Source organism: Brassica napus, chromosome C8 (genome assembly GCF_020379485.1).
Source record: "Brassica napus cultivar Da-Ae chromosome C8, Da-Ae, whole genome shotgun sequence".
Lineage (NCBI taxonomy): Eukaryota > Viridiplantae > Streptophyta > Magnoliopsida > Brassicales > Brassicaceae > Brassica > Brassica napus.
Genome location: NC_063451.1, coordinates 4,924,392 through 4,950,160, shown reverse-complemented (window position 1 = coordinate 4,950,160; position 25,769 = coordinate 4,924,392). Strand labels below are relative to the sequence as shown.

Sequence of the window (25,769 nt, the reverse complement as noted above, 5' to 3'; positions counted from 1 at the left end):
GGAGTACTAATCCGTCTTCATGTTTTCTCTACAGAAAAATGACGAACGATAACAACACCCCCATTGACACCATTGATGTCACAACAACTCCACTCAACGTTGCAGCCACTGATGCAACTGTGACAACCGTTGGAAACATCACTGCGTCAACCGCTGCAGCAACAACAAGCACTATCCTCCCTGCGGGAAACACTGCTGATGAAACCACTCGCCGTAGCCTATTCGGTGCTGGTCTTTATCAGACGGGTTCAGTTTCAGCAACTGCAAGTGGTCTGGTAGCAGTTCAAACTCCTCCGGCTGTCCCTAGTGTGTTCACTCAAGGACTGATCCCAGACAAGTTTGATGGCAAAGGCTTCAAAACGTGGCAGAAGAAGATGATGTTCTTCTTGACAACGATGAAGCTGGACAAGTTCATCCAGGAGGATAAGCCCCTTATGCCTTACGGGATTGATGATGTTCACAGTCTCGCAACTGTTGACATATGTGTGCATTCCGACTTCTTCTGCAAATGTTACATTTTGGGTCGTCTTATTGACCCATTGTACCGTGTCTACTGTGAGATCCCCACGGCGAAAGAGCTATTGAGATCACTGGACAAGAAGTACAGAGGTGAGGACGCTGGCTACCAGAAGTATGTGGTCTCCAAGTTCCACGACTTCAAAATGGTAGATTCAAAACCCATCATGGATCAGGTGGAAGCACTTCAGCTCATTTGCCATGAAATCGCTGCTGAAGGAATGTCCATCTGTGAGACATTCACAACTCTCAGCTTCATTGAAAAGCTTCCTTCAAGCTATGCGGATTTCAAGAACTACTTGAAGCACAAGAAGAAGAAGATGGGGCTCGAGGAGCTCATCATGAGGCTTCAGATTGAATCTAGAAATTGAACTGCTGACAAGGTCACTGCTAAGGAGCACACTGTCAACATGGCGGAGCACAAAGGCAAAGGAAAGGCACACGCCAATTCTCCTACCAAGCCTTCCAAAACTGCTGCAGCCCTGAAGGCTTCTGGAAAAAACTTCAAGAACAAAGACATTGAGATCAATGCGAATGTGGAGAAGTTCAAGGGGAAATGTCACTACTGCCACAAAGTGGGGCACAAGACTGTTGAGTGTCGCAAAAAGATCAAGTATGAGAAGGCTCAGGCAAATCTCACTGAGGAGGATCTCGTTGTTGTGGTGACTGAAGCCAACATGGTTGAAAGCAACAACCCCAAGGAATGGTGGTATGACACTGGTGCAACCACCCACATTTGCACCGATAGGGTGATGTTCAGCACCTATCAGAAAAGCGAGACTCAAGAGAAGCTCAGGATGGGAAACACTGTAGTCTCCAAGATTGAAGAACGCGGCAATGTGATTTTGAAGATGACATCTGGACGTGAGGTCACTCTGACGAATGTGAAGCATGTGCCTCACATGAGGAAGAACCTTGTCTCGGGAACCTTGCTCAGCAAGAATGGATTCGCCACAAGTTTTGAGGCGGACAAGCTCGTGATTAGGAAGAATGAGATGTATTTGGGAAGGGGGTATGTTAAGGGTGGACTTGTCAAGTTGAATGTAATGACAATCCCTCCGAAAGTTGTAGCTCCAAAAGTTTCAATGAAGAAGAAAGAGCCAGTTGCTTATTTGGTTGAGTCTTTTAATATATGGCATGAAAGATTAGGCCATGTAAACTACAAATCTATACAAAGATTAATGAATTTAAATCTAATTCCTAAATGCAAAACAAGTAAACAAAAATATGAAGTATGCGTACAGGCTAAGCTCACAAAAACGCCATCACCTCGTGTTGAAAGAACTAATAAACCTGTAGATTTAATTCACACCGATTTATGTGATTTAAAATACATACAAACTAGAAGTGGGAAAAAGTACTTTGTGACCTTCATAGATGACTGCACAAAATATTGTTATGTATATTTATTACATAACAAAGACGAAACCTTAGAAAAATTTAAAGAATTTAAACTCGAGGTCGAAAATCAGCTTAAAACAACTATTAAAGTAGTTAGAAGCGACATATGAGGCGAGTATGATGGTCCATTCAATGCATTCTCTAAAGAACATGGAATAATCCATCAAACTACAGCTCCTTACTCACCAGAATCTAATGGAGTTGCTGAACGCAAAAATCGAACTCTAAAAGAGATGATGAATGCAATGTTGCAGGAATTTGGGTTACCCCAGAACATGTGGGGGGGGGGGAAGCGTTGCTTACCACTAATTATATCCTCAACAAAATTCCACACAAAGTAACTGGCAAAACACCATATGAATTATGAAAAGGTAATTTACCTTCGTATAAATACCTCAAAGTGTGGGGGTGCTTGGCAAAAGTTGCGGTACCGCCACAAAAAAATGTCACTATTGGACCTAAAACAGTGGATTGCATCTTCATCGGATATGCACATAATAGTAATGCTTATCGATTTCTGGTACATAAATCCGAAATATCAGACATTCATGAAAAAACAGTTATGGAATCAAGAAACGCATCTTTTTTCGAAAATATTTTTCCATATAAGGAAAAAAAAGGTTCAAAACGAACTCGAGAAGAAAGAGACAATGACAAGAACTCAGAAGCTGAGACAATGACAAGAACTCAGAAGCTGAGACAAACGTCCAGATTTCTATAAATAATATTTCAGAAAATGAGGAAAAAGATGAACCTCGAAGAAGCAAAAGAGCTCGAAAGGAAAAATCTTTTGGTAAAGATTTCCTAATGGCATTTCTAGTCGAAAATGTTCCAAAAACTTTGGCAGAAGCCATGGCTTCACCAGAAGCTCCATTTTGGAACGAAGCTGTCAGGAGTGAATTTGATTCTATCATGCAAAATTATACATGGTACATAACAGATTTACCACCTGGCTGCAAAGCATTAGGAAATAAATGGAGAATGACACGAAAACCTGGTGGAAAATACAAATCTAGGCTTGTAGTTCATGGATTTCGACAAAAGGAAGACATTGACTATTTTGATACATATTCTCCAGTGACGAGAATAACATCAATAAGACTGATGATAGCAATCGCAGCCTTAAGAGACCTAGAAATCCATCAAATGGATGTAAAAACCGCTTTTCTAAATGGTGATTTAGAAGAGGAAATTTACATGAAACAACCTGAAGGTTTTGTTGTTCCCGGACAGGAAGACAAAGTATGCCGACTTGTAAAGTCACTTTATGGGCTTAAGCAAGCTCCTAAACAATGACACGAAAAATTTGACAATACAATGATGTCAAATGGGTTCAAAATAAATGAATGTGACAAATGCATATACTACAAAACTACCAAAAATGCGTAAGTTTTGCTATGTCTATACGTAGATGATAAGCTCATTATTGGAAGCAATAAATACATCATCAATCAAACAAAGAACATGCTCAAAGAGACAAAGAACATGCTCAAAGAGACAAAATCAAACAGAATCTAACCAAAGCACTTGAGACAAAGTAGTCTCTTCCCGGCTTCTAAGATGATAAAAGTGCTAACAAATGTGAGAAGGATAAGCATAAGCTTTTAATGATTTCATAGCTTCTAAAGCGGAGTATTACTCAATACTTTTCATGATCAATCACTTAATGAGTGTGAAATGGGGCCGTTTCTAGGAGAATGAATGCAAGGCTATATTCTCTAAGTTCACTCATGAAAACCATGAATAGTTCATGGCCACAATGAACACAATAGAGAACTAAGTTCTACGAGAAAATGAAGCTGCGTTATGCCTGTTGTCTCGGTCTACATAAAACACCGGTTGGTTCAAAAAATCATGTTCACCTTCTGGTAAAGTAAACCCGACATATATTAACTATGAGTGGTTCAAGGCTTAAAAATGCCACCAACTCAAACACAGTGAATTTTTCGCAAACACTCTCGATAAGTCTGTCTAGTCTAGTCAGGATTAGAATAAGTATAGTTTTTTAGAGTCTATCGAGTATGCATTTAGTCTGCATATGTTTAGAAGAGTTATTTCTATTATTGTTGGGGATTGTTGGATCAAATTCTCAAGCCCATTGGTTTAAGGAACATTGATTAAAGTTGTGTGAAAAGAAATGTAATGGGCTACGTAATTAGACAAGCCCAGCATACTTGAAATGTCGAAATGACATTATGAAGAAGTCCCACATCGGGGAGAAACAAGAAGAATGAGTTGTATATATATGTGCACTTACTTAACCTTGTTTAAACGGCTCAGAGAGAGAGGATAGCCCCCCCCCCCCCCCCCCGCGCGCGCCGCCGCCGCCGTCCGGCCGGCTCGGCTCGGCTCGGCGTGGGCGTGGGCGTGGGCGTGGGCGTGGGCGTGGGCTTGGGCTTTGGCTTGGGTTTGGGCTTGGGTCTTGGATCTTGGTGGAGGGCCTCCGGCCCAATAAGAATATTCTTTTTGGACCAAGTTAAGCTCAACATAAACGACAAGTAGTTTGTCTAGAAAATAAAAACGTCATGCAGTTTATCCTCTCAAATTTTTTAAACGAGATAAGAGAGAGTCTTGGGGAATAAGTTTCGCAACTCAACTTCCCTCGATCTCCGCGAGATTTTTGCCCACGTGCAGCAGCTGATGCGGGAAGTGTGTTGTCTCCGTCTCTTTAAATATCGCCTCTTCTCTTCTTTATTTCTTAACGTTTTTCACAACTAAAACCAGCAAATCCTATAGCGTAAGTCTATAAAGTGTTTCGTAGAAGTATTAGTTCGTTAGAGGTTCTTCACGAGTGTCGCGTGATAACCTATCGTGGTTTTATCCTGGGACCCCTATTCGTACAGACCCGTCGCACTAACGGAGCGAATATTAAGAGTTAAGGAAAGATATTCGTCTTGACTCCATGATTTCGTTTTCATTAGGTTTCGAATCGTCTATATATTTTCCTTAGCATCGTATATATTATATCGTTTCTTTTGATCCGGTTTTCTGGCTTCTACACTTGTTCCGGGAAGACGGTGCTGCAGAGAGAAAGCTCTCCGGGGAAAAGCACGGAGGAGCAGCGGCGGACGATTGAAATCCAGGAAGCGATTTCTCCTTGGAGAGACTCCCAGGGGATCCTCTGCACGTCTTCCACGTTGATCCCTTCGAATCCGATCTCGCTCAGCTCCTCCTTGAACGCGTGGCGTCTCGACGTTTCGTACGACATGCAGCACTCTGTTTCGTAGCCCGCGGAGATCATGGCTCCGGCGATTTTCTTCAGCGTGGACATTGATTCCGGTGGAAATCCTGGAACATTTCTTCCTCTTGCGGTGGATCATCATGTAAAGCGGTTTGATCTGATTCATCGTGATTGTGTCCGTCGCCGTTCTTCTTCTTAATCTCCCGGGAGCGATCGAGAAGGTGACGAAACTCTTATTTTGTGTGTTTTGAATTGTAAACATATTCTCAGAACATCTCTACGTATAAACATAAAGTTCTTATTTTGTTTTTTTTTTTTGAAATAAACATAGGACTTCGAATAAAAAGGTGTGTCTAATAACCACCGCGCTAAATATGTGACTTCAATAGCAGCCTTTATATGTAGGAGCGATCAATAGCAGCGTTTGTATTAAATTAAACTTCTAGTAAAGTACGTATTAAATTTTTTTGGACCTGCTTTTTTTTAGATTGAATCTAAACCTGCAGCGTAATCTAATTATGCATCTTAATTGATTAACAACTCGCCATTTTTTAATTATTACAAACTTAAAGTTACGTCTTTTCGTATGTTCCTCAGTTAATATATAGGGGATATATTTTTTGGTCATGTGGCTCAGTAAAAAACAAAGCGTTAAAAAAAAGAGAAGTATATTGAAGAGCCGATTATTAAGAGGGGCTTATTGAATTATGTATTTGAAAGAATTCTGGTTTTTTGGCAAATCTTACCTTATTGGATTTAGTATTTATAAAACCTCTTACAAATCCATAGTTATTGAACTTATCATTTGTATAAATCCCATTAAATCACCCCTTATTGGAAAACTAAAATTTCATGAATAATATTTATCAAGAATTATTTTGGATTATCTAAAATAAATTTTGTAGTCAAAATTCAGTTAGAGCAAATATCACCTAATGAGATGGTCTTTCACAAAAATAAAAAAGAGATTTCATCCTCTTCTTCTTATCATCGGTAAAAAAATTACGAATGCGACTAGATGTAGTTCTATTACCCTATGTGATCCCATAAAGCCGTGCTATCACCACTGACTATCGTCATCCCGACCACTGTCAATAAACGCTAGTCGCAGACGTTTTCACCACGTCGGTTCCTGGACCCACTGCTAGATATACACTTGACATGGTTCGGTTATGTTCTTTTAACAAAATTTTGTTTACTTGATCTGATGATGATTCATATGTTGCAGTATTATGTATTATTCAGTGTGATGATGAGCCTCTTAAGATAATTAAAGTTTTTGTTTACTCGTGATAGAAAAGTTTGTTTCCAGATTTTCTGTGGTTAATTCATAAAAGAAATTTAAAGTTTATTCATATCTGAAACTCCTAAATCCATTTTAACCACCTCCTTAAAATTTTGTTTAAATCCCGAGTTTTAAAAAAAATCCTTTGAATTTTGTATTTAACGAAATCCTCTCAAATTATCAGTTCAATAAGCCCCCTGAGTGATAGTTTGAGAAAGAAGAGAAAGAAAAGTATAAAATCTCCAATTTAAGGAAAATGAGATTTGGAACATGGTATATGGGGCCCCCACATTCACCCCCATAACTAAAATGGAAAACAAGCACCGTCCCGTAGATAAAACCACAGCCGTTAGATTTTGAAATCACGAGAGAGGAAGATTAATCTCCACCGTTACTTGTTCTTTTTGTTGTTGTTAATTTTAACATAATCTTGTGATTAAATCGTTTGTGAAATAACGAATATTAATCAAAAGTTGATGCTGTTGACAAAAAATAAAAAAAAATAATCAAAAGTTGTAAATCTCTATCTCTCTCTCTCTTCTCCTTGTTCTCCTTCAACAGTAGCTCCGACTAACATATACGTCTCCGAATAAGTGGATCTTCGTCGATTCTTCATCGAAGCAGTTACGCATTCATCATCTTCTTCCTTGGGAGTTTCCGGAGAGACTAAAGTCAATCCAAAGTCTCCTTCGTTTCTTCTTCGCTAATGCTAAACTAGATTCTCGCTACTGTTCCAAATCCGAGATTCGATTTTTGTTTTCTGGGATTATCATATCGAGGTAATTGCTTCTTTGCTACCTCTCTCTCTCGGATCTAATCATGATCTCTCGATTTCTCCCTTGATTTAGGCTTTTGCGTGAAGAAACTTGAATGCGTTTAGCTAAATCTCAAGTGCTAGATAGAACTTAATACTTTTGATGATGATTTTATTTTCAGATTTAGTTTTCAATGGAATCACTCAGTTGCGTGCGGGATACTCGAGTGTATTGAACTCAGTATCGTGACTATCGAACAGCTGGTATTGAATTGGTTGTGACTATCGAACAACCTGAATCTCCTACTAGCTATTTAGCTTTTCTTTTTGAGAAGAAGCGTTGAGGAAAATGGCAAAGATGATAAACAAGACGCTTGTGCTAACATATATCTACTTACTCATCTACGTTCTTCTCTCTTCCGGAGTCATACTCTACAACAAGGTCACTTCACTAATCTCTTTATTTATAGTTTGTCTGTTGGATTTTGCATGTCATAGATTATTGTATCTCTTTATACTAGAATTGAGATTTGAAGCGAAATGTTGTTTAAAATTAAATCATCATCATAGGAACATACTTCACAGGCCCCTTTAATTGTTTTAGTAGTATATATGTGTGTGCATTGTCATAGTTTGTGTATCTATTACCCTGACTCTAATTTGCATCTATCGGTATTGGATTTCATTATGCAGTGGGTTCTATCTCCCAAATACTTCAACTTTCCGCTTCCTATTACATTGACTATGATCCACATGGGATTTTCTGGATTTGTAGCCTTCCTTCTTATTCGAGTATTCAAGGTATTTTAAACTCTTTGTTGTAAATTATTTACACTTCCGTTCAAGGGCATGTTACATATGTCCCTTTTTTTTTGGATTCTTCAACCTCTGTAATTGTCAAGTAATAAGTATCTTATCTTCTTCTATAATGTAGGTTGTCTCTCCTGTTAAAATGACATTCGAAATGTAAGCCACCTTACTAACTTCTTTCCTCCCTTTCTAATGTAATTTCCATTTTGTATTTCTTCTTATAACATGTTTTCCTGGATACCAGATACGTGACCTGTGTGGTACCTATAAGCGCATTCTTTGCATCCAGCCTCTGGTGAGTCTTTGTTTCATATACAGTGGGACGTATTAGGTTTATAGATGTTTTTCTCTCTCTCTCTAGTACAGTACATATCAGATACTGAATTTGTCATTTGACTGTCATACATCCTGTCTGAATTGTCTCCTGAGTATTCTGTTTACTCGCTGTTACAGGTTTGGAAACACTGCATATTTGCACATTTCAGTTGCCTTCATACAGATGCTCAAAGCACTAAGTATGTAAACTTTCTTTTGGATCAAAGCCCATATTAGTACATGAATCTTTTTGACCATATTGCAAAGCTTATTTTAACACTTGAATATGGAATGACAGTGCCGGTAGCAACATTTATCATGGCCATTGTTTGCGGCACTGACAACGCAAGGTGCGACGTGTTCATGAACATGCTGCTCGTCAGTGTTGGAGTTGTGATATCCTCCTATGGAGAAATTAATTTCAACATAATTGGCACGGTCTACCAGGTCATGGGGATATTTGCTGAGGCACTTAGACTGGTGCTAACTCAAGTTCTTCTTCAGAAAAAGGGCTTGACATTAAACCCGGTCACAAGCTTATACTATATAGCTCCCTGCAGGTACACAATCCTCTGAAAACTGACTTGTATCCAGACTTCTAATATTTCATTGACTTGATTTGACTTGTTGGTCTTTTATATGTCTTATATTCTATTCGTTTGGATGTTTGCCTAGATCATGTATTATGTCTTGCTAAGATGCAAAGAGTCTCCTTTGCTACACGCTAAACATGTTGTGTTTTCCCTTGAATTTGTGTAGCTTTATTTTCCTGTCCTTGCCTTGGTATGTACTGGAGAAACCAAACATAGAAGTCTCGCAGATCCAATTCAACTTCTGGATATTTTTCTCGAACGCTCTCTGCGCACTTGCCTTGAACTTCTCCATATTCTTAGTAATAGGAAGAACAGGAGCAGTAACCATGAGGGTTGCTGGCGTTCTCAAGGACTGGATTCTCATAGCTCTCTCCACTGTCATATTTCCTGAGTCCACAATCACCGGTCTGAACATTATTGGATACGCAATAGGTTTGTTCCTTGTTTTTGTTACAAATTGGTATAAAGCTCTTAAATTTGCATGTGCGTTGTATAATTTTATATCTACTTGTGTTGATGCAGCACTATGTGGGGTTGTAATGTACAATTACATAAAAATCAAGGATGTGAAAGCGACTCAGCCAATCACTGATAGCCTCCCAGATCGAATCACTAAGGTACAGTCAATTGATCTGTTTAATGACGCTGCTCTCTCTGGGGTAGTGAGTATTGATTATGATTCACAAAAATTGAGCAGGATTGGAAGGAGAAGAGGTCGTCGGATGGTGAGAGTCCCAGAGGAGGAGTAGAGCTTAATGATGAGGAAGCTCCTTTGATAACGTCTTCACGGTTGTCACATATCGGGCGGACACAGCTCGGAAGCCACACTGCTGTCTGAGCAACGTACAGATGAGACTGAGACAGACTCATATGTTATCTCACTTCTCAGGTCAAAATGTCTTCTTATCTCTTTTGGAACCCAACATTTTCTAAATATATTTTTACCTTGAGATTATTACTTAACATTGTTTAGTTCTTAAAAAAATACAAAATCTTCTGGCAAAGTTATAAATGTTTTCTTCCACCAGACACATTAGGTCGGGCCTCTTGGTATTTATGATACAAACAGTTTTTGACTTCTGAGTGTGTGCAGTACCCCTGGATTGGATTTGAATTTTATACTTGTTCTTCTGTTTATAAAACTTTGAACACTATCAAGGTATACAAGACAAATCAGTGAATAAGAGAGATTTTTTGAAAAGAATAATATTAGTGAGAACTTGTTATGAAACTTTTACAAACGGGCATAGGGTTAAAAGAATGATGATATAATACAAACCACTAATCGGAACTCTGATTCAAATTAACATCAAAGCATACATGTAACACAAAGTGTAATATGTACCAAACCCTTCTCGACCATGGAGTGTCCTTTCTCAGTCTAGCCAAAAGCTGATGTACTCTAGTCTGGATCCCTAAAGTATAATAGCCTTTTCGATTGCGCTGGAGGAGCTAATCACTGGATGTCTCTAATGTCTTTGTTGTTTGGTTCACGATCTACCATTTGTTTTGCAAGTAGAGTCAGAACCCAAACTTCATATGAAAAAACTGGAGAATGCAATAGTTATTATACCTTCACAACAATAATGGCTATGACACCACCTACAATCAGAAACAGGAACATCATTATGCATGTATCTGTAGCTACAGCTTCATTAGCTTTTGCATTGAGAAACTTATCTCCAGGGAGATTAGATTATGCAAACCTGTCTCTCTATCTCTTTAACCAGCTGTGAAGCTTTCTTGATAGAGAACTGAATTGTGTCTAGGTCATTCCCAACCCGGCCCATTTGATCCGCCTGTCAAATTTATAGGAGCTCAACGTAGTACGCCTCGTAGGAATATCAGGACAAGATGGTGAATGCTTTGTTTTACCTGGCCCTTTAAATTAGCTGCGGTTTGAGTATCGATTTCCACTGTCTGATGAACAACCTGAAAAGAAACACTGAGTGTTAACTAGGGATATAGGACCAAAGACCCGAGTGGAGTACACTTCTTTCCTATGTAACTTACCTGTTTAGAGTGTTCAATCTCGTCCATCCTCTTCATTCCAGCATCGACAAGCTCTTGGTTTGATATTGCTATATATATATATATATATATAAACAAAAATCATTAACCCAAAAGTTCGTAGTACAGGATTAACTATTGTAGAACATGTAGCAGCAAGCAGCTTTAGGCTTCCAATAGCAACTTCATGTAGACAGAGACTCACATGAAGACATTTGTACGTTTTCTTCTGCTGTGGATTCACTGCTGAATCCAGCTCCCGTACCAAAAAGATCAACTTTCTTGTTGCCGAGTGTACCTGAAGTCATACAACACAAACATCTTAAATACACTTGGTAAAAGGATCGATGTGAAATAGTATAGGCAAAGACAATGCAGCGTCTTGGAAATGGCATGACAGGCGTACTAGTTACGTTTTTGTTAGTGCAACATAAGAGTTGAGTTTCTTAATCCGTCACATAAATCGGAGGAAATATCAACAAGCAGATTTTGAAAAGACACAGAAACCAAAATGCTAATAGTGATGTTCATAGAATCTATAACACATTAACTACTGCAATGATTACTTCAGAAGTATTATTACAAAAGCTAGAATCTCAAAATGATTACAACCTCCATAAATTTCATCAAAACACCATAGATTGTTTCTCATCATTCAATTGCTTATTTACTTGAGGAGAGTTTCGAGCTTCCCCATCTTTGAGCTCACGATCAAACTATTTAACCAACCTAATTTGAATACATTACAAGATTAGCGCGCATTAAAACTCGATTCAGAAACATCTAAAAAAAGAGAAACATCTTTTAGAGTTTCTCATCTTGCCAGCAAGTTGCTTGCTTTGTCTATTAGAATCCTTCACCTTATCAAACCTCTGGAACCCAGGCTCGAAAAAGGTCACGGATTTCTCCATGGATCTGCTCCAAATGAGGGCTCATCGGCAGGTCAGAAGCCATATCTGCCGGAGATTTTCAGATTCCGGCGGAGTTTGAAGAGAAATACGAAAGGAAAACGCGGCAGAGCTGGGAAGAAGAGCGTCACTCGTGGCTATCTGGTAATTATTTGGTTATTTGAAAACATTTAATATAATTATTTAAAATAATATATATATATAGCCGTTCGACAAAAATTAAATAAAAAGGGGAAAAAAAAAAAAAAAAAAAAAAAAAAAAAAGACAAAAATAGCACTAAATCAATTTTTTGTTCCTAAACTAGCATTTAAAGTCAAAAGTCACAAAAATATCACTTAATGTTTTATCAAAAGTCACAAACGTGGGGTTTAGAGTTAAAGGGTGGGGTTTAGGATTTAGAGTTTAGGGTTTAGGGTTTAGGGTTTAGGGTTTAGAATTTAGGGTTTAGAGTTTAGGGTTTAGGGTTTAGGGTTTAGAATTTAGGGTTTAGGGTTTAGGGTTTAGGGTTTAGAATTTAGGGTTTAGGGTTTAGAATTGAGAAATGAAGTTTTGGGATAAGATATAAACTTAGAAATGTGCTATTTTGGTCATTTTAGTTTTTGAGTGCCATTTTGGACATTTGACCAAAAGAAAAAGGTGAAGCGGATTCTTGTGATATTTTCTTTCTTCGTGGCTTTGCGTTTTGCTTCGTCGTCGAGGCGAGGGTCTCTTCTGGGTCAGCCAGCCACAGTAAGTCTTTGAACCTCTCATTTCTTCTTCGTTCCGTTTGATTCTCTTTCTCTCGTTTCTGCTTTGTGCTGCGCTTCTCTCTCAACTGCGAACTGATTCAGTTCAATTCTACTTTGCTTAGTGACGAATCCTTTGTTTCCTGTTGATTCTAATGCTGCTTTGTGTATGGATTATTCATCAACTGTTCAGATCTGACATTGGGCTGTTTGTTGGGATTCGAGAGATACGTTTGTTGTTTTTAGGGTTCGTTAGTGAGATTGTTTAGCTAAAACATTAATGGGCCTTGTCTTGATTCTTTTTGTTAAGGAGAAATTGAACTCATTCTCTTTGGTCTGATTGTTGTAGACTTTTTTTTTTACAGGATAGTTATGAGTTCCCCTGCGAGTGTTACTGTCATCTGGGACTTTCAGTATGCTTGGATCCCTGAGGGCTACGATCTTCGTTCCCTTAAGACCAGCATTGAATCTGCCCTCAAAAGATGCAATCCTGATTTCTTCATTGAGGGGAAATTGATTGCCCTTGGACATGCCACTGGAGATAGACATCAAGCCATCACTATGCTCCCTGATGACTTCGAACTCTCACCTGTCCAACGAGATAACGTTCCTACTCCAGACCCAGAAGGTAACAACACTCTTTTCTTGCTTTGACTGGATAGTAAAGCTTATTCATTTCATGCTACGCCATCATTTAAGACAGTCTTCATGTTTTTTTTTACAATTGGTCTGATTTGGTTTGTGATATGTGTTTTGCAATGTTGACTCACGGATTATTAGTATGTTTGGCTTGGGAACTGATGAAATTGTTTTGTTCTCAGATCAAACTGCTTCCTGAAGCTATCTATGAAAGTATTAGACAACAAGGCTAACGTTTTGGTCATTTCTGGAAACCATGATGTGATGCGTCAGATTAACAGATGGAAACAAAGGGGTATATTTATGATGTTAGCCCTACCTGAAAGCTCGGACCCAAGCTTCTACCACTGTGCCAACGTGACTTGGCTTTTGTCTTCGGAAGATCCTGAGAGAGCTGCTGCTACCATGGTTAATGGAGGTGGACCGATCCCTCCTGTACCCCGTATTAGAGGTATTGTAAATCTAATAGATTTTTGTAGTTGTATTAGTATCTCCTAACCGAACTTCTAACCTTTTTTTGTTATCTTTTTTTTTTTTGCAGGATGAGCTTAATAAAATAGTGGTAGATATAACAAGAACTCCTAGTAATATCATCTGTTTTAGTTTCAGACTCTCTTATGCTTGCGCTGTTTTAGTTTCAGACTCTCTTTACCTGCTTTGTTGTTTTGGAATATGACTTTTGAGTAATATTGTAGTATTAAGCTTCTGTCTTTCTTTTGCTGTGTGTGTTTTAAGCATTGAGGAGATGGTGGGTTTGTCTGATTTGCAGGAACCCTTTGTTCTTCATGTTCTCCTGTTTTAGAGGAACATTGATGTTCTCATCATCATCTACTCTCCTATCAAAATCAAGCTTAGTTACTGTTGTTTACGTGAACTCATCGCATAACTCTTTTTGGCTGTTAAATCTGCTTTTATTACAAAATTTGTTCACATAAATCCTCTATCACGACAAATTTGATGGCTTATTGGGGGCATGGAATGTGAGGGCATGCCTCTCACCTCTTCTTTCGGAGATAGGAGGCATTATTGCGCAATGAAATGTGTGAAATTTAAGACAGCTTCAGGTTACGTTTGCAACGAATCATTCTCAATTGGTGAAGATGGTTTCGTTCTCAATTGGTGAAGATGGTTTCGGAACCAGAGAAATGACCAGCATTTGAAAGCTATCTGGAAGATATTAAGCTTTTGCGACAAAGTTTTGTCAACTCAGATATCGTTCATGTTCCTAAGATGGAGAACAAAAGGGCGGATAGCTTGGCACATAGTGCTCGGCAACAACCGTTTTTCGTCGTGTACATGGATGCAGATTTACCACTTTGGTTTACAGAGTCTATATGAATCTGTATATGTCTGCTGTCAAAAAAAAAAAAAATCATCTATCACAACATTTGTTTCTGCTTTTATATTTGGGATGATGCGTCCAATTCGTTTAGTAATCTCTCGCACAACTGCACCAACCCATAAACAATAATCTGTTTTAGGTCCACGATTGTAGAAACATAGAGGTGCCAAATAAACATTGTTACAAGAAGAATATATAACCTGTTTATATGGAGATGAATCGCCATGTGATTTTCTTAGTTCAATCACATTCAGCGATGGGATTATCTCGAATACCTCAGCCGTTAATGATAACCCGCCTGGCCCTTTTCGAGTACTCTCTTCTCGGATTGCTTTTAACTGAAGCAACATCAAGTTTCTCACCACTTAAATTACTTACAACATCTCCTCAAGTAGCAGATAAGAAGAGATAGGGGTGTCAAAATGGATAAAAGTTAATGGGTCAACCAAAACCAATCCAAACCATGAATCTTAATAGATAGAATAATTGGGTATAAATGGATTAATGGGTTAATGAACTTAGTGGATTTGGTTAAAATAGTTTGGATTGTAATGGATAATGAGTTATCCATAACCAAACCAATAAAAATTTATAACAAACAAAAACTCAAATCAAATATATAAAACAAAAAATAACCAAACAAAATTTCTAAACCAATTTTATTTATTTTTTCATACATATAACTAAATTTTAATAAACTAAATCTAACCCAATTATTCACATATACATATATATATATATAAATTTGTTAACACCCAATTTTTTTATATATAAAACTATTATTTGTTGACTTTTTTAATAAGCCAAATTTAATCATAAAATCAAGTTTTCCACCAAAACTCTAATTTGGATACTTTTTCATCAAAACGCTAAATTTCATTTTCCCACGGAAGCTACAAAATCATGTTTTCCTGCCAAAACTGCAAAGTCTTGTTTTCTCGTCAAAACCAGAAAATCTTATTTTCTGCCAAAACCGCAAAGTCATGTTTTCCCATCAAAATAATAAAATCGAGTTTTCCCGCCAAAACCGTAAAATTGAGTTTTCCGCCAAAACCGCAAAGTCATGTTTTCCTACCAAAATCGTAAAATCAAGTTTCCCCGCCAAACCGCAAAGTTGTGTGTTTCCCGCCAAACCGCAAAGTTGTGTGTTTCCCGCCAAAACCGTAAAATCAAAATTTCCCGCCAAAACAGCAAAGTCGTGTTCTCTCACCAAAACCGTGAAATCGAGTTTTCCCGCCAAAACCGTAAAATCGAGTTTTCCCGCCAAAACCGTAAAATTGAGTTTTTCCGCCAAAACCGTAAAATTGAGTTTTTCCGCCAAAACCGTAAAATTGAGTTTTCCCGCTAAAACTTCAAAATCGATTTTCCTGCCAAAACGACAAAATTGAGTTTTCTCACCAAAACTGTAAAATTGAGTTTTTCCGCCAAAACCGTAAAATTGAGTTTTCCCGGCAAAAATTGTGTTTTCCATCAAAACCGTAAAATTGAGTTTTCCCGCCAAAATCGCAAAATCGCGTTTTCTCGTGAAACCCGTAAAATTGAATTTACTGCCAAAATCATAAAATTTAGTTTTCCCGCCAAAACTGCAAAATCGTGTTTTCCCGCCAAAACCACAATATTGTATTTTCCGGCCAAAACCTAATATTGTGTTTTCTCGCCAAACCCGTAAAATTGTATTTCCGCTAAAACAGATAATCTTGTTTTTTCACCAAAATGTTAAATATAATTTTTCTCTGAAATCGCAAAATTATCTTTTTTTTTTTTTTTGACAACAAATCGCAAAATTATCTTTTCTGCTAAAATAATAAAATTGTTTCTAACACCAAAACCATATAATTTTATTTATCAAAAATTAAGTATTCAACCCCAAAATAATATTTTTTACTTAGAAACCATATAAGCTATAAATTATTGTTCATTGGTTAACCATCAAACCATTAACTCATTAACTTAAATGAGTTGTGGATTGACACAATCCATTTGTCAAATGGATTAGTTAAAACCATAACCCATATAAGTTTAAAACCATTTGGATATGGTTTGGTTTGGGTTGGTTTAACCATTTTGACAGCCCTAAGAAGAGAGCAAAAAGAGACTCTCACCATTGTGTGTTTTGGTTTGGGTTGGTTTACCCATTTTGACAGCCCTAAGAAGAGAGCAAAAAGAGACTCTCACCATTGTGTGTTTCTTCTGTACGTAGAAACCCATCTCCATGAGAATTGTTTTTATTTTCTCCATAACATCAGTGGCTAACCTATTTGACATGAATCTTATCTGCCTCTCTGATACTGTCTGAGTCAGCCCACAAAGTAAAACAATACACACCTTTGTTGTAAGCAAAGAACAATCTTGAAACAGAGTAAAGGAGGAAAAGAGTGTATTGTTTACCTCTGTCTCAAACAAACCGGAGAGGTCTAGAAACGGTGACATTCCGATCAGCTGAAAGGCGTTGATGACGGTTGATGAATCATGGCTCTTCTCTTCTTCTGATACCTTTGTTATAAATAACAAAAAAAAGGCAAGACTCTGAGAATGGCAATGCACATTGATCCAAATTAATGCATAGGAACACCAACATGATAAGACGTAAAAAGATTCTTACATCTTCTTCGACTGAGGATGATTCATCTTCAGCATCACAACTGGAAGGAGAGTAGTCGTGTCTGAACCAGTCGTTTCCCATAATACTTGCGACTGTCATCCTTGTGACTGGATTTGGATCGAGCATTCTTTTGATCATGGTTTTAGCACCAGGTGATAACCATCTAGGTATTGGAGGGTCACCTTTGACTATCTGAAAAGGCAAATATCTTTCAGTTATGTTTCTTCAAAATATATATTAAACTATGGAAAACAGAGGAAAAAACACAAAAAGCAGCACCTTCCGGCAGAGAACGGCGAGGTTTGTATCATCAAAAGGGAGACAACCAGTAAGAATAGCATACAAGATTACTCCACATGACCATATATCTGATGCAGCACCATCATAGCCCTTGTTGGCTAGAACCTCAGGCGCGACGTAGTTAGGACTACCACAGGTTGTATGTAGCAATCCATCTTCCTGACATGCCAAAAATGTCTGAACATAGGTTTCTTTCTGCTGATTTAAATATATAGGTTTAGGATATTACCCTAAAATGCTGAGGCACAGCACTAACGCCAAAATCAGTGATCTTAATGTGCCCATTTTCATCAAGAAGAACATTCTCTAGCTTCAAAACAGAAACCTTGGTATCAGAACATGTGTCTGAATACTACAAACAAAGTTTGAAGTTTTTCTAAAAACGTGTACACAGACCTTGAGATCCCTGTGGAAAATGCCCTTGTTATGACAATAGCTTATTCCATCAATCAACTGCTGAAACATTTTTCTTCCTTCTGTTTCTGAAAGTTTTCCTTTGGAGACCTGAGAATGAACATAGCATGTTTTTATAAACCAACCTTTGGTTAACCGACGAAACTGTCACTGTTCATTTACAAAAAAAAAAAACAACTCACTGTATACATGAATCTTACAATTCTGTCAAATAAGTCTCCTCCAGCGACACATTCAAGGACCATGTAGATCTTGGTTTTGCTAGCCAAGACCTGAAAGTGGTGGACACAATAAATAATGGGCAAATCTCCAAAATAGCACATTTTTAAGTTTATATCACAAAAATAGCACTCAAAAACTAAAATGACCAAAATAGCACATTTCTAAGTTTATCCTTTGAAAATTTTAATTTTTTTTATTTTTCAAAATTTGAAATCTTATCCCCAAAACCTCATTTCTCAACTCTAAACCCTAAACCCTAAACTCTAAACCCTAAACCCTAAACCCTAAACCCTAAACTCTAAACCCTAAACCCTAAAATATAAACCCTAAACTCTAAACTCTAAACCCTAAACCCCATCCTTTAACTCTAGACCCTAAGTTTATGACTTTTGATAAAACATTAAGTGCTATTTTTGTGACTTTTGACCTTGAATGCTAGTCTGAGAATTAGTGCTATTTTTGTCTTTTTGTCGTAAATAACTGGCATATCAATGATATTAGACCAAGTTTATGTGGGTTGCTCGCAAGAAAAGTAATCTATAATCTGGACGGATGATGGTTGTTTATAAAGAATAAAAGTCGACAAGAATCGCAAATACCCATAAGTATTGGAAATATGAAAATGGTTTCACGTAATAAAGTGTGAAAACGAGTTTTACTGGATTTATTAATTTCTGTATGAGGTCTACATGACAAGACTATTCTTTCTTTTCTTTTTGGTTTTACTAAGACTGATATTAAATACAGATATATGAGGCAGCTGTGGTGATTATCAAATATCATTACACAAAATCGAGGGGTCAATTTTTGGGACCGACCTCATAATCCGTCATTAAATCTATTACCAGCCCAATGAATGACCAAATCTCAGGAGGAACATAATATATTTAAAGTACAGAAATTAATTAATTATACGTAGCTTGGCAAACTTTTTCTTTATTTGTTTTAAGCGTGGCAATTTAGAACGTGAAAAAAACATTTCTTACAGAAATTAATTGATCAAAACGACTTTTAATAACTTCTGACCACAAAAAAAGAAGAAGATGCTTCTTCACAAGCAAACAAGCAAAGTTTATGTATTTTTTCGTCAAAACTTTCTAATTAGTAACAAAAACAAATAATGGAAGGTCCAAATATTTGGTTGGCGCACCCATGTATGGTTCTAAAAGTATATACAAAATCTGAAACCCAGTTAACATAAAGCTCGTATCAAGAACTATGATTTCCTTATGCAGGTCATAAAACAATGTATAATTCAAGTCTTTTCCATAATATTATGCAATAATTACCCTCTGTAGTGTTTGGAACTTTTTGGGTTTTATTAACACTGATATTTAATCCTAAAATAAGGCAATAGTGAATTTCATTTGCTGTTGACAAAAAAAAAGAAAAAGAATTTCATTTGCCATTATCATTATTCAAATCGTCAACTTTCTCGGGACCGACCTCATAATTGAATTGGTCAGGTCATCAAATCTATCTTGAGCCAGCTAATGATCAAGACTCAAGCTAGGACGACAAAAAATTATTTAATAGTTAAGAAAAATGATTATATGTTAAGCGCTCATATTTAGAAACGTGAAAAAAGAGATTAACTAAAATTAAAAATATCAAAATGACTAAGATACACTTATGCGCAAACAAAAACAAAAGTTTCACAGGTTTAAAGTTTAATCCTCGTCAAAAGTATTTTACCGAAAAAAAAAGTGAAATAGAAAAAAACCTGTAACGAGAATGTTACTGGTCATATCTAGGATAAACCAAGAATTCAATCACGCTTATCCAAGAATCTCATTAAGCTATTGAAACATTTACCTCATGTAATCTGACAATGTTTGGATGCTTCAAGACTTTGAGTGTGCGTATCTCTCTCTTAATCTGAAGTTATCAAAAATCAAGAGTGTGTAAGAACCAGAATCCACCTTTAAACCATTCAAATATAGAGCAAGAAAAACCAAAAAAATTGATTCAAAATGCAAAAAAACCTGAAAAGGTACGTTGAGGCGACTGGTACGCGACTTGTCGATGATTTTGACGGCAAACGATTGGCCAGAAACAATATCCGTAGCAATTTTGACCTTTGCAGAGTTCCCTTCACCCAGCGTTCTCCCAAGCTCGTATTTCCCAACACGCATTCCCTCCGTCACCATCCAAAGTTCCAAACACACACGTACAATACAACAACCAAAAATCCTTTGTAACGATTACTGGGTTGAGCAATATAGACTGAGTTTGAGCTATGAATCTGTGGCTTTGTATAACACTGAGATAACACTGAGATTTGAAGAGGTCAAGAAGATAAGAAGAGGGGGTTGAGTTTTGAAAAAAACAATGCGCCACTTCTCTTTTACTTCTTCTCTCTGCTTGGAAAAAGAATGTATCCGTGAGTAGCAGAAACAAATAATATATTTTTGTAAACTATTTATGTTGTTGTCCTTTTATATTCATGACTCCATGACTATTCTGTTTCTAGAAAACATGATCAAAATTTTTTTCTCAATTATTATCATGATTGACTTTTAGATCCTTAAATTAATTTATTTCCTTCAAACCTCATTCAAAATCCTAAAACTTGTGGGGGGGGGGGGGGGGGGGGGGGGGGGGGAGTTATTGGGATTGGGAGTTAAATTTTCAAAGAATTTTAAAATTTAGAGATTTCATTGTTATTGGTTTATGAATTCTTAAAATCTTATTAGAATCTTTTGTTATTGGTTTGTGGACTTTTAAATTCTATGGAAATACTATGTTATTGAAAAAGTTTAGTTTTTATTGACTTTGTAATTCTATTAAACTCTTTTGTTATTGAGACATAAATTCTCTCTAGTTTTATTCATAACACTCAACTTTACAAATATCACATATAGTCATAGGATTCTCAAAATCAATGTAACAAAAACACAAATACACAAACACAACAAGATTTTTTTACATTTTTATTGTCAAGTCAAAGATAATTGTAAAAAGAAAACTAAAGATAAAAGAAATTATTAAAAATAACAATTTTTAAAAAAAAATCTTTCATGAAATATAACTATTTGATATTAAAATAAAATCATGAGAAAATTCATAGGTTGATCTTAAAAACTTTAAAACAAAAATCAAACAAGACAAATCAAAATATCAAAATATTAAAAAACCAAAAATTTTATTTAATTTTAAAATAGTTCTATTTTATGAAATAATTTTTTTCAAAAAAAAATAATGGAAAGAAAAGTTTGGAAAGAAAAGTATATATGAAAATCTATAATAATCAATGACAATTTATACAATACATTGGGTAAGAATTCATCAAATCTAATTAATTTTTAAAAATCTATTAACTCTTAAAATTTTAAAACTCCACACAAATTCTATTTCCAATAGCACCCTTAGTAAACCGTGAGTAGCAAAAGCAAATAATATATTTTTGTAAACTATTTATGATGTTGTCCTTTTATATTCATGACTCCATGACTATTCTGTTTCTAGAAAACATGATCAAAAACATTTTCAATTATTATCATGATTGACTTTTAGATCCTTAAATTAATTTATTTCTTTCAAACCTCATTCAAAATCCTAAAACTTAGTAAACCATCGTTTGGTCACAATGCAATATGTAATGGTTTCTGTATTTTTTTTTAACGATGGATAATTATGATATTATAAACTATGAAAATTATTACAGATGATTCTACTGCCGACAGTTTTACCTGCCTTATGAGGATTCACGCCTGACTGCATTACCGAAACCGCCCTATGGAATCCACGTTTGATAGTACTTTTTGCGCCATGCTGCAGATCTTTTGTAAGTTTTTTTCTCCATTAATTCGCATAATTCCGCCTTTTTTGGGAATCGAAATTCAGACCTCTAGATGTAGAAGCATTAATGAATTCTTAGTCAAATCAGTGGATCAAGTAGGCTTCCACATGTAACCGTTTCTGTATATTGAGCCCTTTTTCAATAAATAAAAAAAACATTTTCTGTATATTATGATTCAAATCCCTCGGGGATAATATCGTATTTGTTCTATACTTTATCATTTTATATATGAGATTATCATATTTTGTGATAATAATTCTATATGTTTGAACCAGACAAGCAAATGCTCACTGAAAGTCTGAAACCATTATTATCCTACTAATCTTTAATATGACCAACCAAATTTTATTCATCCAAGATATGTTTTTTATAATATGTTTAAAAAGTATTAAGCTTCAATTGGTGACCATGAAAATAAATGAAATGAATATAAAAATATTGAACAAAATTTCATTTAGTGAATTGAAAAAAAAAATTAAATATGGAGGAATAAACGTTCCTCATCAAATTTAGAAGAAGAAAATATTCTTCGTTAATTCATCAATATATGAGGAACATAGATGAATATGGTGGAGCTCATATGTTCTTAATTTGACAAAAAAAATCAACTTAATTGGTATCAATTTTGAGAATAACAAATTCATCATCAATTTTTTCCTAAATTATAGTCACGAATTGAAGCCTTAGAATTCTTTTTGCTAAAAAAAAAGTATTAGAATTCAAAGGAGGATTTGATTTCTGAAACTTGGCTCACACGTGCCACGGTGTCTTTGTTCTTTGCGTGTGTTCGGTCAGAATTCAGGAGGACAGTGGTTTTTAAGTACTCGTGTTACACGGCGAGCTGTTCTTTATAGTTTTTGGCTTTTTTGTTTATCTTGATTCGATTTGATGTTTTGGATCCATAACTACGCATATCTTTCCGACCAAACATTATTATAAACCCAAAACTTGATACAATGCAAGGTTGTGGTGCGGATGCGAGGGGTGGATGTGTGATAATTTGATGAAAAATGCTAATGATCTCACTACCTAGGAGAAGCTCTGGAAGGTGCTATTAGAAGTGTCAAAATGGGTAAACCAACCCAAACCATATCCAAATAATTTTACACTTATATAGGTAATGGATAAAACCAATCCATTTGACAAATAAAATGAGTCAATCCATAACTCATTTACATTAATGAGTTAACAGTTTTTAATGGGTAAGCCATGAACAATAATTTTATATTTTAAATGGTTATTGTGGATTACAAAAAAGAGAAATAGTTATTAAGTTTGATGTTAAAGAGTTTTCAAGGCTCATAACACAAATGATGTAGTATAAAAGATTGTCGAACCAAATCTAAGAGATTTCAAAGCACTGAGAACTCAGTACCCACTTAATCTAAGTGCAACAGGTGATTTAAAAGATTTCTAAACTAATGATTAATGCTAATGCAGTTGTAGAATAATAAAAGCGATAAATGAAGTAACTTTCTTGACTAAGGGAAAAGAGAACTCATGGGCATAGGGATTAGACCTTGGGTGATCAAGTTTCGAACTAAGGATGACAAACGATTAATCAAACTATCAACCTTAACCTTAGACACAGTTCTAAACAAGCTCTATGTCTAGATGAATGTTCATTTACTAATACATTTCAAAGATCAAATGTCTTTGGTCGAATAATATGAAAGCAATCATTACTAACAAGTCTAATGGCTATCTTAGCACCTCTAACAACAAATATCTTTGGCAAAGTATGCTAAAAGCTTAGAAGAGTTGTCTCAGGCATTTCATCAAACACCTTTTGGGTGGAAAATGCCTAAAGATCAATTTTTGAGAGGCCAACTCAGAAGATGCATTATGAATACTCTACTAGCAGGGACTAAGAATGATCTACACAAAAACATCCTAGCTCTAACCTAATCACCCTTAATCTTCCTACCCATGAATTCAAAAGGTGATTACTCACTAATCTCCATGATTCCTCTTAAACCCATATTGGATTTCAGATTAATCATGTAGAGAAATACAGAGAATCGATATGAAAACAACATGATTGCAATAACAAAAATGATCAATTGAATCAAAGAGATGAACTTTCCAAGAGGTTTTTGGTGGTTTTCTTAAGATAAAAGATAATCAGCCTCCAATGGCTTACAAAAAGTACTTAAACATAGGTTTATAAAGTGTAAAAACGTGCATAACAAATGACCAAAAGGCCCTTGATTAATCATAAGTTCGACCAAATAATTGAAGCGCAGCGACCTCGGCACGTCGCTCCGGGAGGTCGTTCTCGGCTCGTTTTTGACACAAACCCGAGCGACCTCTGGGTGTCGCTGTGGTGAGGTCGCTCTGGAGCTGGAGCGACTTCGCCTTGTCGCTCTAGGAGGTCGCTTCGAAACGAAAATGGCGAGCGACCTCGTGTTGTCACTCTGGTAAGGTCGCTCTGAGAGGTAGGGCACAGCGAGTTCATGGCATCGCTCCGGTAGGGTCGCTCCCATGCACTGCTCGTCCAATGATCACCTTTATCACCTCTTTTGAGCTCCAAACGCACCCAAATGTCTCTAAGAACTCCATGTGGTACTCCAATACCTAATAAAGACTCATGCATGAAAAATGCAACATAAACATGGCTAAATCCTAGTCTATATGATCAAAATGCACATGGGTGAATGGATAACACAATGAAAATATGCAAGATATCAACTCCCCCAAACTTGTTCTTTTACTTGTCCACAAGTGAACTTTCTAGAACTCATAGGGAGAGAAGTTTGAAGGTGGGAGCTCATAGACAAAAGAAACACATCTAGCACTCAATTCAGCATCTAAATCCAACAGAGAACACTCTCTTATTACACTCTAGTTTCTCTAGGCCTATCTCAACTCCTTTTGCCCTTACAAACATCATCAAGCATCCACACATTCAAATCAACCAACTCTCACATTCATTAACCAATAAACATCAGGTGAATTCTTGTAAATGGTCAATTGGTCCAAATCATTTGGTCGGGTAAGGGAAAGCTTTTTTTTTATTCGAGTGAGTCAAGAGGTTCGAGATACGTGATCTTTAAGGTGGTTCACTCTCAAGACAAGTAGCCTTGACATTGCACATAATATATCTAAGAAAGGGATCAACTCATGCATACAATGCTCAATCTCCATTGTTCTACCCTTTTCCCAAACATACAAGTTACACAATCATTTCCCAATGTCAAACCCAACTTACATCTCTCACCAAAAGATCTTAAGAACATTTTTCACATAAAACTCTTTCTCTTTGAAATCTACAAGGGATTTTTCTTTTTTTTTTTAATATCAAAAACATTTCTTAGCTCCTAACAACTTTGCTAGCCCTTTTTTTTATATATTTTTGGGGGCCAAGACTTTTCATAAACTTGAGCTAGATGTTTATCTACTTATCCCAATAAGACTATTCACTTAAACACAAAGAGTCTATTATTTTCCTTCAAACTTTTCATACTCCCAAATCACAATCACAACACTCACCCCCCACCTATAGCTAGACAATAGAGTGCCTAATCTAGCAAGAATGAAGATCAAGCATTGTCGTTCCCGATACTCTCAACATTATGCACATGTAAGACTTTTCGAAAAAGACCTCACTCATTAAACAATGAAAGCTTAAAAGGAGGAAATGGTTTTGGGAGTGGTCTACCACTTGAGTTTGTCAAAAAGATTGGTGTAAAGGATGTGACAACTCAAGTGTGTATAGCCATGACTCAGTACCTAAGAGACCATGAGCAAGAAGCATTAAGTTCGTTCAGTTCAAATAAGGTTGTAGTTGGCTTCAAAGATTGAGTTTCAGCAACTAATGAGATTCAGGAAGAGTTTTCAAGGCTCGAAACATACAAGGCTTTTCGAGAGATGCAATAGCTATTCGAGCGCGAGGTAGTGTTCTTTACAAGGCATTTTAAATCATTGCTCCCAATGCAAGTGAATGCAA

The 25,769-nt window shown here is 36.4% G+C and overlaps 4 protein-coding genes across 12 annotated transcripts; 2 read left to right on the top strand and 2 right to left on the bottom strand.

Moving 5' to 3' along the window:
* The first annotated feature begins 6,856 nt into the window (after nucleotides 1-6,856).
* Nucleotides 6,857-9,933, top strand: LOC106411641 (probable sugar phosphate/phosphate translocator At1g48230). The gene is made up of 10 exons (XM_013852432.3): nucleotides 6,857-7,162; nucleotides 7,320-7,579; nucleotides 7,831-7,938; nucleotides 8,072-8,103; nucleotides 8,192-8,242; nucleotides 8,401-8,462; nucleotides 8,561-8,822; nucleotides 9,022-9,287; nucleotides 9,378-9,472; nucleotides 9,553-9,933. The coding sequence occupies exons 2-10, from the start codon at nucleotides 7,487-7,489 to the stop codon at nucleotides 9,691-9,693; spliced, it is 1,110 nt and encodes a 369-aa protein (XP_013707886.1). The 5' UTR covers nucleotides 6,857-7,162; nucleotides 7,320-7,486; the 3' UTR covers nucleotides 9,694-9,933.
* A 99-nt stretch (nucleotides 9,934-10,032) lies between these two features.
* Nucleotides 10,033-11,932, bottom strand: LOC106413965 (novel plant SNARE 12). 6 transcript variants are annotated; one of them, XR_007327500.1, is made up of 7 exons: nucleotides 11,726-11,932; nucleotides 11,478-11,594; nucleotides 11,071-11,163; nucleotides 10,869-10,936; nucleotides 10,731-10,787; nucleotides 10,429-10,654; nucleotides 10,033-10,352 (listed from the first exon to the last, which is right to left on the bottom strand). XR_007327500.1 is itself a non-coding variant. In XM_013854684.3 (7 exons), exons 2-6 carry the CDS (start codon nucleotides 11,258-11,260, stop codon nucleotides 10,446-10,448), a joined length of 420 nt encoding a protein of 139 aa, XP_013710138.2. In that variant the 5' UTR covers nucleotides 11,261-11,594; nucleotides 11,726-11,932; the 3' UTR covers nucleotides 10,033-10,352; nucleotides 10,429-10,445. The 6 variants fall into 6 exon arrangements, 3 of the variants coding, with proteins under 3 accessions (XP_013710138.2, XP_048621716.1, XP_048621715.1); XM_013854684.3 differs by having other exon boundaries at nucleotides 10,429-10,457; nucleotides 10,562-10,654; nucleotides 11,071-11,594; XM_048765759.1 differs by lacking the exon at nucleotides 11,478-11,594 and having other exon boundaries at nucleotides 10,429-10,457; nucleotides 10,562-10,654; nucleotides 11,726-11,922.
* A 429-nt stretch (nucleotides 11,933-12,361) lies between these two features.
* LOC106411810 lies at nucleotides 12,362-13,852 on the top strand. 2 transcript variants are annotated; one of them, XR_007327459.1, is made up of 4 exons: nucleotides 12,362-12,503; nucleotides 12,865-13,127; nucleotides 13,321-13,589; nucleotides 13,680-13,852. XR_007327459.1 is itself a non-coding variant. In XM_048765690.1 (4 exons), exons 1-3 carry the CDS (start codon nucleotides 12,655-12,657, stop codon nucleotides 13,335-13,337), a joined length of 372 nt encoding a protein of 123 aa, XP_048621647.1. In that variant the 5' UTR covers nucleotides 12,528-12,654; the 3' UTR covers nucleotides 13,338-13,589; nucleotides 13,680-13,852. The 2 variants fall into 2 exon arrangements, 1 of the variants encoding a protein (XP_048621647.1); XM_048765690.1 differs by lacking the exon at nucleotides 12,362-12,503 and adding an exon at nucleotides 12,528-12,746.
* A 450-nt stretch (nucleotides 13,853-14,302) lies between these two features.
* LOC106411809 (CBL-interacting serine/threonine-protein kinase 17-like) lies at nucleotides 14,303-20,437 on the bottom strand. 3 transcript variants are annotated; one of them, XR_007327458.1, is made up of 11 exons: nucleotides 20,004-20,437; nucleotides 19,834-19,896; nucleotides 17,979-18,068; nucleotides 17,779-17,886; nucleotides 17,612-17,692; nucleotides 17,362-17,541; nucleotides 17,083-17,274; nucleotides 16,869-16,973; nucleotides 16,583-16,772; nucleotides 14,681-14,818; nucleotides 14,303-14,586 (listed from the first exon to the last, which is right to left on the bottom strand). XR_007327458.1 is itself a non-coding variant. In XM_013852642.3 (11 exons), the coding sequence occupies exons 1-11, from the start codon at nucleotides 20,166-20,168 to the stop codon at nucleotides 14,539-14,541; spliced, it is 1,287 nt and encodes a 428-aa protein (XP_013708096.2). In that variant the 5' UTR covers nucleotides 20,169-20,435; the 3' UTR covers nucleotides 14,303-14,538. The 3 variants fall into 3 exon arrangements, 2 of the variants coding, with proteins under 2 accessions (XP_013708096.2, XP_013708097.2); XM_013852642.3 differs by having other exon boundaries at nucleotides 16,656-16,772; nucleotides 20,004-20,435; XM_013852643.3 differs by having other exon boundaries at nucleotides 16,656-16,772; nucleotides 17,997-18,068; nucleotides 20,004-20,434.
* Nucleotides 20,438-25,769: the final 5,332 nt, after the last annotated feature.

What these genes read in the sequence shown, in the direction of transcription:
- LOC106411641 (XM_013852432.3), top strand. Translation starts at nt 7,487, where the DNA reads ATGGCAAAGATGATAAACAAGACGCTTGTGCTAACATATATCTACTTA. An exon ending in GTTAAAATGACATTCGAAAT is followed by an intron (nt 8,104 to 8,191) that starts GTAAGCCACCTT and finishes CCTGGATACCAG; the next exon opens with ATACGTGACCTGTGTGGTAC. An exon ending in TACTATATAGCTCCCTGCAG is followed by an intron (nt 8,823 to 9,021) that starts GTACACAATCCT and finishes GAATTTGTGTAG; the next exon opens with CTTTATTTTCCTGTCCTTGC.
- LOC106413965 (XM_013854684.3), bottom strand. Translation starts at nt 11,260, where the DNA reads ATGCCATTTCCAAGACGCTGCATTGTCTTTGCCTATACTATTTCACAT. An exon ending in AAACGTACAAATGTCTTCAT is followed by an intron (nt 10,937 to 11,070) that starts GTGAGTCTCTGT and finishes ATATATATATAG; the next exon opens with CAATATCAAACCAAGAGCTT. An exon ending in CAGCTAATTTAAAGGGCCAG is followed by an intron (nt 10,655 to 10,730) that starts GTAAAACAAAGC and finishes TAAATTTGACAG; the next exon opens with GCGGATCAAATGGGCCGGGT.
- LOC106411810 (XM_048765690.1), top strand. Translation starts at nt 12,655, where the DNA reads ATGCTGCTTTGTGTATGGATTATTCATCAACTGTTCAGATCTGACATT. An exon ending in ATACGTTTGTTGTTTTTAGG is followed by an intron (nt 12,747 to 12,864) that starts GTTCGTTAGTGA and finishes TTTTTTTTACAG; the next exon opens with GATAGTTATGAGTTCCCCTG.
- LOC106411809 (XM_013852642.3), bottom strand. Translation starts at nt 20,168, where the DNA reads ATGGTGACGGAGGGAATGCGTGTTGGGAAATACGAGCTTGGGAGAACG. An exon ending in ACATTGTCAGATTACATGAG is followed by an intron (nt 18,069 to 19,833) that starts GTAAATGTTTCA and finishes CACCACTTTCAG; the next exon opens with GTCTTGGCTAGCAAAACCAA. An exon ending in TTGTAAGATTCATGTATACA is followed by an intron (nt 17,887 to 17,978) that starts GTGAGTTGTTTT and finishes GTTCATTCTCAG; the next exon opens with GTCTCCAAAGGAAAACTTTC.